Here is a 14,441-nt window from a genome sequence, read left to right on the forward strand (position 1 = left end):
GTCCATGGATGATCGCTGGTCCAGAGCAAAACTTCCCAGGAAGAATCCCCTCTGTGTGCCCTGCTAACTAAAGAGGAAGAAGCAGTGAGCCAGGCTTCTGGAAAGTTCCTTGTCTGGCACAAAGGACAACCTTCTCCTCGTCTACTATAGAGAAATGTTGCAAACTTTCCATGTGCCACTGGAGGTGAAGAAGTACCTTCAGCTGCCCTCAAAAGCAGGAGGCCAGCTCTACTCTCAGACATCAGTCCTTCTGCATCCCCTCCACCCCCAGCCGCTCATGCTACAGTCATGGAAAGGGCTCTTACACAGATCAAGTCCAGAGGCAGAGTCTAGGGTCTAATCCCATAGCTCCCCCTTGTAAACCTGAAAATCACAAGATGGGATGGCGAGGGACACCTCACACACAGGGCACTTTCAGAGGCGTGGCAGGGATGGGTCTGTACAATCCACCTGGGAGGAAGGGAGCTGCTGAGACACCACAGACCTGATGGGGTAAAAAGGTATGGTCACAGGACCTGCAGACGTCAACGTGAGATAATACAGAGCACCTGGAACATGAGAAGTGCACACGATAAATGGAGATTATTATGCAAATGAAATTTAAAATGGCATTCTTAATCCTGTTTGTCCAGTCACAATGGACCAATGATCACATTCACACATCGCATCTCAGCTGGACAGCCAGTCGTCAGTGTGAAGCCCAGACAGGTCACTGTAAAAGGGCTCTACCCACGTGGACAAACTTCTCCCCTCACCCTAAGTCCGGGAATCAGTAAAGCAAACACTACCCAAGAGAAAAAGAGAATCCATCGCTGTGCTTAGCACCAGCTGTACAACAGAAACAGCCCCCGGGCACCGCCTTCAGGAAAAACCCCAAAAATACAGGTGAATATTCTAATTTCAAAATGCTGATGTTCTCCTTTCCTAAGGCACAGTTAAGAGGCCCCAGAGGCAAGCTGGTCATGCTGAGGGCTGTGCCTTGGAAAGGATGTGTCTGTGTCCCTGCGGGGCAGTGACGGTGGGGATGGCGTCACTCCGAGGCAGCTAGCTGCTCAATGGCACAGCGGACTTTCTTTGCAGTTTCTTCAAATTCTTTCTGTTTATTGTTGGTTTCCTTTGCCTGGAAATAAAGAATAGACAAATGAAACTGAAGCTCTAGGCATGCTCGAATAGAGATGCCCAGCTATATGGGGTAAATGTCCTCATTCACCTCATCTGCCTCTCTCTCTCTCTCTCTTTTTTTTCGGCCATGCCGCTCAGCTTGTGGGATCTCAGTTCCCCGATCAGGGATCAAACCAAGGCCCCAACAGTGAAAGCGCCGAGTCCTAACCACTGAACCGCTGGGGAATTCTCCTCAACTAGCTCTAATTTGAGCTGTCCCACAATAATTATAATAGAAAACACTGATGGACCGCTTTGCTTGTACCAAGCACCATTCTACCTGCTCCACACACCCTAACTCACTCACTGCTCCACGTCCCCATGAGGTAGGTGCACCTTTATCCCATTACACAGATGAGGACACCGAGGTCCACAGCAGCATCCAGCTCAGGGGTACCAGCTAGTCTGTGGCAGAGCCCTGCTCTTCCCCACTCCTCTACGTTGCCTCTGAAGCTCGCACAGAAAGTCCGAAGCCCTCCTCTTGTTCACTTCAACAGACGCCGCCAAGCATCAGTGTGCTCCTCAAACAGAGAAACCTTCCCACCTGCAGCAGCTCTCTAAACCTGGCTTCCAACCTTTCATTCTGCTAAGTGTTCTCTCCAGGGGGACAAAATGACCATCACATCAACAAATCCAGAAACCTCCTCCCTAATTTTCACTCTCCTGATTTCTCTGCCACATTAAAAAACAAACAATAGACTTTTATTGGGTTAAATGTTTTCTAATAAGAAAAACAATAGAGGTAACTTGTTTTCAAAAGAAGGTGGCAGCGATGAAGTAGCAGGAGCAGAGAGCACGTGGTGCACTCCAGGGTCACACCCTGAGCCCCGGCTCTACCTCAGCCGCACACGTGCCCAGCGTCAGGCTCAGGTGGCTGCCTGACCAGTGGTCCTGTCGAACTGACCAGCAGCATCTCAATTAAATGCAGGGTCTCAGAAATTCACAGCATCACGACAAACAACACTTGTTCCTCGTTTTCAGTATTTGTAAACTGCAACACGTAATTATCTCACCTGGATAAACGTTTGCCTTACAGCTGTGTGCTGCAATCCCATAGCTGACTTAATAAATGGTTTAAAAGTTCAGCTCCCAACTTATTTCCACCCCGTGGTACAGTCGAGGTCCGCACGCCATCCCACCCCCAGGAGCGATGTACCCTAGAGGGGCCATCCAGGAGCTCTAGCAGGAAGCAGACAGGCCTCTGGTTATGCCCATTCCCTGCACTCTGACCCCAAACCTTACTGTCCACATCCATTCACATGCAAATGTGCCTAGGGACACAAGGGGACCTGAATTTTTATATCAGTGATAAATTATTTGCAACAAACCTCAAAATTGGGTGTCACTCTAGAGCAGCCCTGTCCAACAGAATTTTTTGCAATGATGAAAATGTTCAATTATCTGCACCGTCCAGTAGTCACTGGCCACATGTCGCTAATGAGCAGATAAAATGCTGCTAGTGCCACTGAAGGACTGAATTCTAAATTTTCTTTGATTTCCTTTTCTTTCTTTTTTTCGGCTGTGCCGCGTGGCTTGCAGGATCTTAGTTCCCCGACCAGGGATCGAACCTGTGCCCTTGGCAGTGAAAGCACAGAGTCCCAACCACTGGACTGCCAGGGAATTCCCCCCAAATATATACATTTTAAAATGATCTGGGGGACTTCTCACAGCTTTCTCACAACTGTTCCTGAAGTACACAAAGCTTGTCTTTCACCTAGAACAGGACTGGCAAACTACGCCCTGTGGGACACATCCATCCAGCCCATGACCCGTTCTTTTTTTTTTTTTCCATGACCCGTTCTTAACCCAAGGCTAAGAATGCTTTTTACATTTTTAAATACTTGTGGAAAAAAACAAAGAAAGAATAATCTCTAACAGAAACTCTGTGGCCCACGAAGGCTAAATACTTACCGTCTGTGGCACTTCACAGAAAACGAGCTGACCCCTAATCTCGAAGGCCCTCCCTAGCCCCCTTCCCAATTCCAGCCCTGCAGTTCCCAAGACCTCCATCGAATACACCGCTTTACTGACCACTGATTTCTTCTCACTTCCTGAAAAAATTTTCAATTTTGTCCTTAGCATTTAAAAGGTACCATATTACACAGAATTATTTCTATTGATCTCTAAAAAGGAATACGATTTTCAAGCGGAAAAGGACCTCAGAAACCACAGGAGTCTATCCTCCATTTTACAGCAAGGAAACTACGACCAAGACTGGCCTAAACTCACAAAGTCTGTGAGTGGCAGAGACAACTGGTACATCTGGACTCCCTGCCCAGGGCTTTGCTAAAAATAGATTAAATACCTGAATATTTACTCTCTGTAGAGCTGCCAGATTTAGCACATAAAGATAGAGCCTGCTCAGTTAAATGTGAACATCATATAAACGAGTAATTTTTTAGTAAACAGCCATACAAAATGTGAGATATACTAAAAAAATTACTCGTTGTGTACCTGAAATTCAGACTTAACTGGGAGTCCTGGTTTTCTCTGGTAACCTTAATTCTCTACAGCCCGGGCTACTTGGGAGCTGCCTCTTTGTGGACTCACTGTTTCACTCTTCCAACAACCCAGTGCAAGAGCCTAAGCTCGCCTGCAGAAATCCCTTCAAGGTCCAGCAGGACTGGTGCCTCTTTCTCCCAACACACAAAATGCCCCTTTCCCAATATGCTCTCTACTCTGTGTCCCCAAACCCTCTGTTCCCACCAGTGCTAACACATGAACACACCCTGTATAAATGAGCTACCATCTCAGTTGTCACTAAAGGCAGAAATGCCAGCCTAGCCATCACATGTCCCACCACCAGAGGTAACCGCACACTGAGGACACCTCTACTCAGGGGATACGTTTTTCTCTCTGCACAACCCCAGGGCCACACTCCAGGACAGATGCTTTTCTATGCTGTTATATCGACACACACACACATCAGAGGGGCTCAGAAAGTGCTTACTGAGGAAAAGCGTCTATGCAGTGCTTGTGACGGGCTAGGGAGTTTAGCACTAAAGATGCTGAACGGGATTTGCGCTTGCTTCTTATTCCCAGTAATACATACAATTTTGTTCTTGGCTCTTTCTTTATCCAGTTTTAAAAATTCGCTGAGGGTTAATTCTTCAAACTGCTTCTTGACAGAAAGGAAAGCACAACCAGATGAATGCTTTTTATGTTCTTCTCTAGAAAAAGCAACACACGAGCACGTCAACAGAGAAAATTCAGGTGAAGGGAGAAAGGCAAGTTTGTTACCACCAGCCCCCTCCCCACCTCACAGACACACACTGCTCTGCTTCAGGAGCAGGGTGTGAAGTCTGAAGTGGACGGAACCAGGGCAGGACCCACATTCCCACACAACTTGTCTCAGCACCTTCTTGCTCTGTGGACTCCCCCCAGCCCCACCCATATCCTGTGGCTGATGTAGTCTACCTGGAGTCTTTTAGCAATTAGAAGGAAAAGTGTTACAGAGTATAAATCCAAAGGTATCACATGTCAAAGCCCTTAAAATCCTTCAGGAACCATTTGCAGTTGTCTCATTTCACTCGAATTATTACATAATCTGTTGGTTTGGAAAAAGGGCACCACTGACCCAGTTTCTCCAGTGAATTCCTCTGCCTCATACCATCATTCTGTGCATTCGGAATTATCCCTGCTAGCGGACAGCACTATAACGAGAACAGTCTGGGGAATTCCCTGGTGCTCCAGTGGTTAGGACTCCACACTTTCACTGCTGAGGGCCCAGGTTCAACCCCTGGTTGGGGAACTAAGATCCCGCAAGCCCGCGCGGCACGGCCAAATAAAAACCAAAACAAAACCAGAACAGGCTGGAAGAACACCCAGCCACGCAAATTCCAAAAGGACAGCCAATAGTAACTATAATCTGAAAATATTATAGCACTTGGAAATTCACTCCCAAGAATACAACCAATATTTCCCCAGTGATACCTGGTATGATCACCATATCATCCCAGTCAATACTGGGTCATGAGAGCAAACACATTAGGGAAAACAGCAACACTCTTCTTGCCAAGAAGAGAAACAACTCCGGTGATTCTCTACGGGGAAAAAAAGTTCAAGCTGTGGAAGCAATTGATTCTGACAGGAGAGAAAACGGTGCGGGGAAAATGTGGCATTACATTACAGGAATATTGTTGTCTGTATGAATATATGCACACAATAAAAAAGAAAACTAGATGCCCTAAAGAACAAAATCTAAAACAAAACTGAGTGTACTATTTTAAGGGGTGGTTTTTGTGCTGTATGAATTAATAGTTCAATAAAGCTTCAGGGATTCCCTGGTGGCACAGTGGTTAAGAATCCGCCTGCCAGTGCAGGGGACATGGATTTGAACCCTGGTCCCGGAAGATCCCACATGCCGCGGAACATCTAAGCCCGTGTCGCACAACTACTGAGCCTGCACTCTAGAGCCCGTGAGCCACAACTACTGAGGCCCACGTGCCACAACTACTGAGGCCCACGTGCCACAACTACTGAGCCCACGACCCACAACTACTGAGCCCGCCTGCCACAACTACAGAAGACCGTGCGCCTAGAGCCCGTGCTCTGCAACAAGAGAAGCCACCGTAATGAGAAGCCCTCACCGCAACAAAGAGTAGCCACCGCTTGACGCAACTAGAGAAAGCCTGCGTGCAGCAACGAAGACCCAACACAGCCAAAAACAAATAAATAAATTTATAAAAAAAAAAGCTTCAGATTTAAAACCTCTTAACAAGAAAGGCACCTGGACATCCCTAGGTCACAACAGGATCTGCTCCAGTATTTCTGTCTAACCGGAAAGGTATCAAGCACCTACAAGAATGAGCCTTTCTTCAACACTCCACCCAGGAGGACATTCGGCCAAATCAGATTTGATTAGGTTGAAAGCTTCACCAAGGTGCCAGCAGAGACTCATCCTTTACAGCAGCTGTTTAGGGCACAAACGAGGCTGGAAAGCCACAGGTCCTTCAATAATACTTCGAAATTTAGATGTTTTTTTGTGGGGGCCCAAGTCAAAACAAACGGTCCTATGGACATATATACACTACCAAACGTAAGGTAGATAGCTAGTGGGAAGCAGCTGCATAGCACAGGGAGATCAGCTCGGTGCTTTGTGACCGCCTGGAGGGGTGGGATAGGGAGGGTGGGAGGGAGACGCAAGAGGGAAGAGATATGGGAACATATGTATATGTATAACTGATTCACTTTGTTATAAAGCAGAACCTAACACACCATTGTAAAGCAATTATACTCCAATAAAGATGTAACAATAAATAAATAAAAACAAGGAACAAACGGTCCTGATGGAACTGGGGAACCCCGGAAGCCCAGCGAGGCTGGCCTGAGGGACTTACATAGGGTCGTCATCTGGCTCCCAGCCTTCCAACTCCTTGAAGCAGAAGAAACACTGAGCCAAGTCGGGCTCGTTCTCAGTTGGACAGTGGATGAAGCCGGCCGCGGCCATCTGCAAAGGAGAGCTCGGCTCAGGCCCCAGTGCGGAGAGGTTCCCCCGAGTTCCGGGAGGCCACAGAGGGGCTAGAGCCCGCAGAAGGGGTCGCCCCAGGGGCCCGGGAACCCACAGAGGGACCGGAGCGCGCGGGAGGGGTCGCCCTGGGGGCCCACAGAGGGGCCGGGGCCCGCGGGAGGGGTCGCCTCAGGGGCTGGGGCGGGGCTCTGGGGGCGGGGCGGGCTTGGGGGCTCCGGGAGGCCGCGCGGACTCACTCGCTCCGGGGTGCAGGCGCAGCCCTCCAAGAAGGGCCAGTTCTTAAATGTGGAGACACGATGGTCCTTGAGGTAGAGCTGCCAGGCCGGGGGCAACAACGGGGTACTCATCCCGCCGCCGCCGAGCGGTGCCGCGATTCAAATCCGGCGGTTGTCAGCCGCCGCGGGGCATGTCGGGAACGCGCCGCCCGCGGCCTTCTGGGAAATGGGAAGCTGGGCGGCGCGGGGTATGCTGGGAGTTGTAGTCCTCCCGCCACATGTCTCTGCTTCTGCTCACCAGGCACCGACCCAACACCGCCCCGCGCTTACTCCCATCCCAGCTGCTTGCAAACAGTGGTAGGAAGAGGAGTGGAGAATGGGCCGAAGTCCCTGTGATAGTTTCATGGAGTGGCACCTGCCGAGCACAAATGGATTAAGCCCTTTCAGCGTGCAAACTGTTATTGTTTTTGTGCCAGCTTCCTCAGCCAGCCCTTGTGCCGTCCGGGTTGGAACATGTGCTGAGGCACGTCCATCTAGAGGCCACGCATCCATCCTCCAGGGGAAAGATTTCACATAGATGAAGTACACAGCTAAACCTCCACCCTTGCTGGAGTGAGCTGTTCACTCGTCTCTTTTATCAAGTCTTTTCACTGAAGCTTCCTGGAAGTCCAGAAATTGACCCTTGGAGCTTTGTTCTTCCTTTTCCACCAGAATTCCTCAGGAGTTAGATATCCCTTCTAAGTCCCTGCCCCAAACAGACGTGCGGGTGGGGGTCAACAGAAGTGAAGCAATGTGTGGAAACAATGCCCACTGCCCTCCAGTCAGGAGACCTGGGTGTCCTATCAGGGAGGTGGATTGTTATGTGACTCCAGGAAGTGAACAGCCCTAGGACAATCCGCCTGGATAATAGAAATGAGAGCCCAGGGAGCAGGCACCTTCCTGTAGGCACAGCCAGACTGGGTTCAGAGCAGGCCTGTGTAGCTGGTGCCTAGCCTCATGAGACGCCCCAGCCTTCCAGCTCTATGAACCTGACTTTAAGTGGTTTTTATAGAGGTTTCACAGGCTTGGTTGATCAAATCATTGGCCTTTGGTGATTAATTGAATCACCAGCTCCTCTCCACTCTCTGAAGATGGGGAGGGTGGGGCTGAAAGCTCCAAGCTTCTAATGAAGGCTTGGTCTTTATGGCCACCAGCCCCAGCCAGAAGCATTTAGGGGTTGCTCATTAGAACAAAAGACACTCCTATCACTCTGGAGATTCCAAAGGTTTTTTAGGAGCTGTGTGCCAGGAATCGGGGACAAAGACCAAAAATATATTTATCACAAAGGCAAATTTGCATTTTTATGTGAACTTTCTGGATTTTCAAATAGTTGGCAACAAATCCTGATGGATAGTGTGATGATCAGACAAAACTGTTTTGAGATCATAAAACATCAATGCTAGATATTACCTTATGGCCATCTAGTCTCACCAAAACTTTTGTGAACACATTTTTCCTCTACTGTAAGAGTGACACATCAATGCTGTAAAAGCAAAAATCATGCAATGGGAAGGAAGTCTTCCTCTCCCCAAAGACCTCTAGCAGAAAGAAACTTTTCAGCAGTTTCTATGTATACTTCCAGGTGTGTGTGTGTGTGTGTGTGTGTGTGTGTGTGTGTGTGTTCATACACCACTTGGCATCCTGTCTTTTCAGGTAACAGCACATCTCAGCTTTATCAGCACCTAGAGATCTCAACATGTTTTATAATATCTGCATCGTGTTTATTGGATGGTCTACCCTAATTCCAATTAACAAATTTCCCATTGGGTATCTCCATTTTTTTTTTTTTTTTGCTATTACGAATTGTACTACAGCAAACAGACACACAAACATGTACAACTATGCCTGTAGCATAAACATCTGCAAGCAGGATTGCTGGGAAAGTGTGTGTGTGTCTTTCAACATTTTTTAATATTGCCAACCTGTCCTCACAATCATCAGACCAGGACACGGTTTGCTCTGCCATCTTGTCTGGGTGGATGTTGACCCTGCCTTTTTCATCCTAGGATATTTTAATCAGAGTTCTACCAATACTGATAGCATCTGCATAAAAATATATATCTTCCAGGGAACTCCCTCGCAGTCCAGTGGTTAGGACTCTGCGCTTTCACTGCCGAGGGCACAGGTTCAATCCCTGGTGGCGTGGCCAATAAATAAATAAATAAAAATATATATCTTCTGGATCAAACACCATCAAGTCAACGTATTTCTGTGATTCATTTTCTATTTGGCACCAACATATACCAACTTTTACCATTTAAATTTTTATTTTACTGAAAACTTCAGCTGCTTAGGTCTTTTCCATAAGGTTTTTTTTTTTTTCCAATTATCTATTTTTGTCTGCGTTGGGTCTTTGTGGGTTTTTTTGTTTTGTTTTGTTTTTTGCGGTACGTGGGCCTCTCACTGTTGTGGCCTCTCCTGTTGCGGAGCACAGGCTCCAGACGCGCAGGCTCAGCGGCCATGGCTCACGGACCCAGCCGCTCCGCGGCATGTGGGATCTTCCCGGACTGGGGCATGAACCCGTGTCCCCTGCATCGGCAGGCGGACTCTCAACCAGTGCGCCACCAGGGAAGCCCCAGCTTGTTTTATACATAATAGTTTATACCTCTTAATCTCCTGCCCCTATCTTGCCCCTCTCAAATTCCTTCTCCCCACTGGTAACCACTAGGTTGCTCTCTAGATCTGTTAGTCTCTTTTTTTAATATTAACTAATTTGTTTTACTGTTTAGATTCCACAGATAAGTGATAACACACAGTATTTGTCTTCCTCTGACTCATTTCACTTATGCCCTCCAAGTCCATCTATGTTGCTGAAAATGGCAAATTTTCATTCTTTTTTTATAGCTGAGTAGTATTCCATTCTGTCTATGTGTGTGTGTGTATATATCACATCTTCTTTATCCAGTCATCTGTTGTTGGACACTTAGGTTGCTTCCATATCTTGGCAATTGTAAATAATGCTGTTGTGAACATTGGGGTGCATGTATCTTTTCGAATTAATGTTTTCATTTGCTTCAGGTATACATCCAGGAGTGGAATTGCTGGGTCATATGGTAATACTATTTTCAGTTTTTTGAGGAATCTCCATACTGTTTTCCACAGTCGCTGTACCAATTCACATTCCCACCAACAGTGTAGGAGGATTCCCTTTTCTCCACAGCCTTGCCAACATTTGTTTGTGGTCTTCTTGATGATGGCCATCCTGACAGGTGTGAGGTGATACCTCACTGTGGTTTTGATTTGCATTTCCCTGATGATTAGTGATGTTGAGCATCTTTTCATGTGCCTGTTGGCCCTCTGTATATCTTCTTTGGAAAAATGTCTATTCAGTTCTTCTGCGCATTTTTTAATAGGCTTGTTTGTCTTTATGATGTTGAGTTGTATGAGCTGTTTATATATTTTGGATATTAACCCCTTACCCATCATATCATTTACAAATATTTTCTCCCATTCAGTAGGTCGTCTTTTCATTTTGTTGATGGTTTTCTTTGCTGTGCAAAAGTTTTAAATGTAATTAGGTCCCATTAGGGTTTTTTTGCCTCATTACATTCTTATCCTAAAAGATCCAAATAATCCAGATGAAGCCAAAACACCCCCTCCTTGTGTTCCCGACGCCACTTCCCTCCCCGGAGGGGAGCAGAGGTGTTAGGTGTGGCGCCTCCCCAAACTTTTTCTCTGCATTTACACACTCGTGTGCACACACAGAAACATGTCATTTTGTGAGTATTAGGTAATGCTGTTGAGATGGTACTATATTGTATCGTTGAGCATCTTGCTCTTTGTCAGGTAACAGTATGTCTTGGAGATGTCCCCCATTATAAACACAGACCTCGGACTTCCCTGGTGGCGCAGTGGTTGAGAGTCCGCCTGCCGATGCAGGGGACGCGGGTTCATGCCCCGGTCCGGGAAGATCCCACATGTCGCGGAGCAGCTGGGCCCGTGAGCTATGGCCGCTGAGCCTGCGCGTCCGGAGCCTGTGCTCCGCAACGGGAGAGGCCACAACAGTGAGAGGCTCGCATACCGCAAAAGAAACAAAAAACAAAAAACCACAGACCTCTTTCTAATGATGGTCGGCTGCTCGGATGTACTTACTCCCTACTGATGAATATTCAGGCTATTACCTATTTTCGCTATAATCAATCATTCTTGAACTGCTAGCTATTCAGAGTGGGCGAGAGAGGGGTGTGGTGGATGGTGGGTGGACCCAGCTGGCTCCTTGGGAACTGAATGCACACACACCCCTGTGTGTGGGGGGGAGTGGCAGAGGAAGTGTGTTCTACCTGTGGATGTCACTGTCCTGTCAGTCAAGGTGTTAACCCCAAGGATAAAATCCCAGGGCTTTCCGGGATGAATCCAGACGTCAGGTAGAGCCCAGGACAGAGTAGACAAAGGAGTGAAACAAAAACACAGAACAAAAACTGGTTTGGGGAGCTCTTACTCTTCATTTTGGTTGGGAGTTGTCACTTTTGTTTCACCCTCTCAGCAGACTGTGGGCCAGATTCTGGGTATCACACATGGCGTGGACCTGGGCCAGACTTTCCCTGGAACCCGCTCGATCCAGGCCAGGGGCAGGCCATGGAGATTTGTACTCGTGTCCAGAGCAGTGAGGGGAATGGACCCTGGCCGGGGTGGGTGGACAAACAGAGGCGCTGCTGGGCACAGGGAAAACTGAGGCCGGCAAGAATGGGAAGCAGTCGGGCTCTTGGGAGAAGTTTCACAAGTCGGGGTGCATGCTGGTGGCGGGGGTTCTGGTGTCATCAGGACTCCTGGAAGATTGTTTTCAAAATAATCTGCAGCAGGAGGGAAAAATACAAAAGCTCCAGAGTTGGAGAGGCTCTTGTGAGGATCTCTTGGGAGGAATTTGATTAAAGAAACAGGCTACATTTTCGATCACAGAAACGTAATTTAAATGAGTCCTTTCCCACCTCTCATTTGAAATGTCGCCCACTCATTGACCGTTTTTGTATGACCCATGAGCTGAGAATGGCTTTACATTTTTAAACAGTTGGAAAAAAAAAATCAAAAAAAGAATACTTTTGTGACATGTAAAAATTCCATAAAATTCAAATTTCTGCATCCATAAGTACACTTTTATTGGAGCAAAGCCACATTTAGTCACCTGTGAATTGTTTCTGGCGGCTTCTGAGCAACAGTGGCAGAGTTGGGTAGTTCTGTCACAGACCATATGGCCCTCCAAATCTAAAATATTTATTAGGTTTCTTTAAGAGATGTCATTTATTGGGGGCTTGTTTTTCCCCAGTTAAAAAAAAAGTAATACATGTTCATGGTACAAAACTGATTTTTTAAATCCATTGTAACACCACTGGTAAACGTTTTTTGCGGATGCATATATATGCCTCTAAGGGCCTAGCTACCTATGTATCATAAAACTAGGAAGATACTAGGCCAGTTAATTTTTGTGGTTTTGCTCTTACCTCTGAAGCAATTTGACATGTCCTAACTAATTTTCACAAACTTCACTCTGTTACCTGATTATATCATAATTTAACCTCATTAGACATTTAGGTGATTTCCAAGTTTAGAACATTAATAGAGCTACAGAGACTATCTTTCTGTGTTTCTCTGATTATCCTGAAGACAAATTCCAAGCAGCAGAATTACTGGGTCAGTGGGTTTGGGTCCACATTGCCAGGCTGTACTCCCGAAGCATCAGGCCAACGTGTGCTCCACGGGATGGGGGAGGCCCACTTCACTGTGTCTTCACCAGCATTAGGCACTATTATAACTAGAATATTTCCCGTGAGAGGTGGGAAAGGACTCATTTCCAGTTACATTTCTTTCTTTCTTTTTTTTTTTTTAAAGACTTTTTGGATGCGGACCACTTTTAAAGTCTTTATTGAATCTGTTACAATATTGCTTCTGTTTTATGTTTTGGTTTTTTGGCTGTGAGACATGTGGGATCTTAGCTCCCCGACCAGGAATTGAACCTGCACCCCCTACATTGGAAGGCGAAGTCTTAACCACTAGACCACCAGGGAAGTCCCATTTCAGTTACATTTCTATGATCACTAATGCAGCTTACTTTTCCCCCATGTTTACTGGCCATATATATTTCTTTTTGAATTATCACTTATTTTTTGTCCATTTTTTCTATTTATTTCTGTTCTTAAAGAGAAATAGACATGCTCTTATTAAGTGGTACAAACTATTGACACTATGTATAAAATAAATAAGCTACAAGGTTATATTGTACAGCACAGGGAATATAGCCAATATTTTATAATATCTTTAAATGGAGTATAGGCTATATAAAAATATTAAATCACTATGTTACACACCTGAAACTAATATAATATTGTAAATCAACTAAATTTCAATTTAAAAAAAGAACTGTTCTTATTGATTTGAAAGTGCTCTTTGTGTGGTAAGGATATTAACTATGTGAATTAAAACTGAACGCTATAAAAGCCTAATGGAGGGACTTCCCTGGTGGCACAGTGGTGAAGAATCCACCTGCCAATGCAGGGGACACGCCTTCAAGCCCCGGTCCAGGAAGATCCCACATGCCGCGGAGCAACTAAGCCCGTATACCACAACTACTGAGCCTGCGTTCTAGAGCCTGTGAGACACAACTAATGAGCCTGCATGCCACAACTACTGAAGCCAGCGTGCTACAACTACTGACCAGCGCGCTTAGAGCCCATGCTCCACAACAAGAGAAGCTGCCACAATTAGAAGCCCATGCACTGCAACGAAGATCCAATGCAGCCAAAAGTAAATAAATAATTAAAAAAAATATTTTAAAAAAACGTCCTATTGAGGTGGCAGCTAATTGGGAGTGGGGGGAGGGGGAATTGGAGGAAGGTGGTAAAAGGTACAAACTTCCAGTTGTAAGCTAAATAAGCACTAGGGATGCAATGTACAACATGATAAATTTAATTAACACGGCTCTATGTTACATATGAAAGTTAAGAGTAAATCCTAAGAGTTCTCATCACAAGGGAAAAATATTTTTTTCTTTTTCTTTTCTTTTGTATCTGTGAGATGATGGATGTTCACTAAACCTATTGTGGTTCATTTCATGATGTTTGTAAGTCAAATCGTTATGCTGTACACCTTAAACTTATACAGTGCTGTATGTCAATTATATCTCAATAAAACTGGAGGAAAAAGAAATATTAAAAAAAAAAAGTAAAGTTAATCAGGTACCCACTTTCCCAGGAAAAAAAAGTAGTGACTGTATATTTTCCGGGTCCATGGCAAATATTTTCCCCAATCTAGCCTTTGACTTTTTTCAAATAATTTTTTCAGTTGAAGTATAGTCAGGACTTCCCTGGTGGGCCAGTGGTTAAGACTCCATGCTCCCAATGCAGGGGGCCCAGGTTTGATCCCTGGTCAGGAAACTAGATCCCACATGCCGCAACTAAGAGCATGCATGCCGCAAGTAAGACCTGGTGCAGCCAATAAATAAGTAAAATTTTTTTAAATAAATAAATAAATTGAAATATGGTTGATTTACAATGTTTCAGGTATACAGTAAAGTGATTAAGTTATATATATATAATATATATTTTTTTCAAATTCTTTTCCAATAT

General features: G+C 45.8%; 2 protein-coding genes across 4 annotated transcripts in view; both read right to left on the minus strand.

Annotated features, from left to right (window-relative positions):
* Positions 1-582: 582 nt before the first annotated feature.
* Positions 583-7,039, minus strand: BIRC5 (baculoviral IAP repeat containing 5). The gene is made up of 4 exons (XM_032616091.1): positions 6,868-7,039; positions 6,501-6,610; positions 4,214-4,331; positions 583-1,120 (listed from the first exon to the last, which is right to left on the minus strand). The coding sequence occupies exons 1-4, from the start codon at positions 6,976-6,978 to the stop codon at positions 1,031-1,033; spliced, it is 429 nt and encodes a 142-aa protein (XP_032471982.1). The 5' UTR covers positions 6,979-7,039; the 3' UTR covers positions 583-1,030.
* The window catches only part of AFMID (arylformamidase), a 28,278-nt gene continuing 14,419 nt past the window's right edge, over positions 583-14,441 (minus strand). For 2 of the 3 annotated variants that reach the window (XM_032616086.1, XM_032616087.1), the window contains one exon: positions 10,964-11,675. In XM_032616086.1, the coding sequence (XP_032471977.1) occupies positions 11,643-11,675 (33 nt within the window). In that variant the 3' untranslated portion in view covers positions 10,964-11,642. Of the gene's footprint in view, positions 1,121-4,213; positions 4,332-6,500; positions 6,611-6,867; positions 7,262-10,963; positions 11,676-14,441 lie in introns of those variants that run through there. The other variant, XR_004347413.1, reaches the window with a different exon arrangement.

This window comes from Phocoena sinus, chromosome 20 (genome assembly GCF_008692025.1).
Source record: "Phocoena sinus isolate mPhoSin1 chromosome 20, mPhoSin1.pri, whole genome shotgun sequence".
NCBI classification, from domain to species: Eukaryota; Metazoa; Chordata; class Mammalia; order Artiodactyla; family Phocoenidae; genus Phocoena; species Phocoena sinus.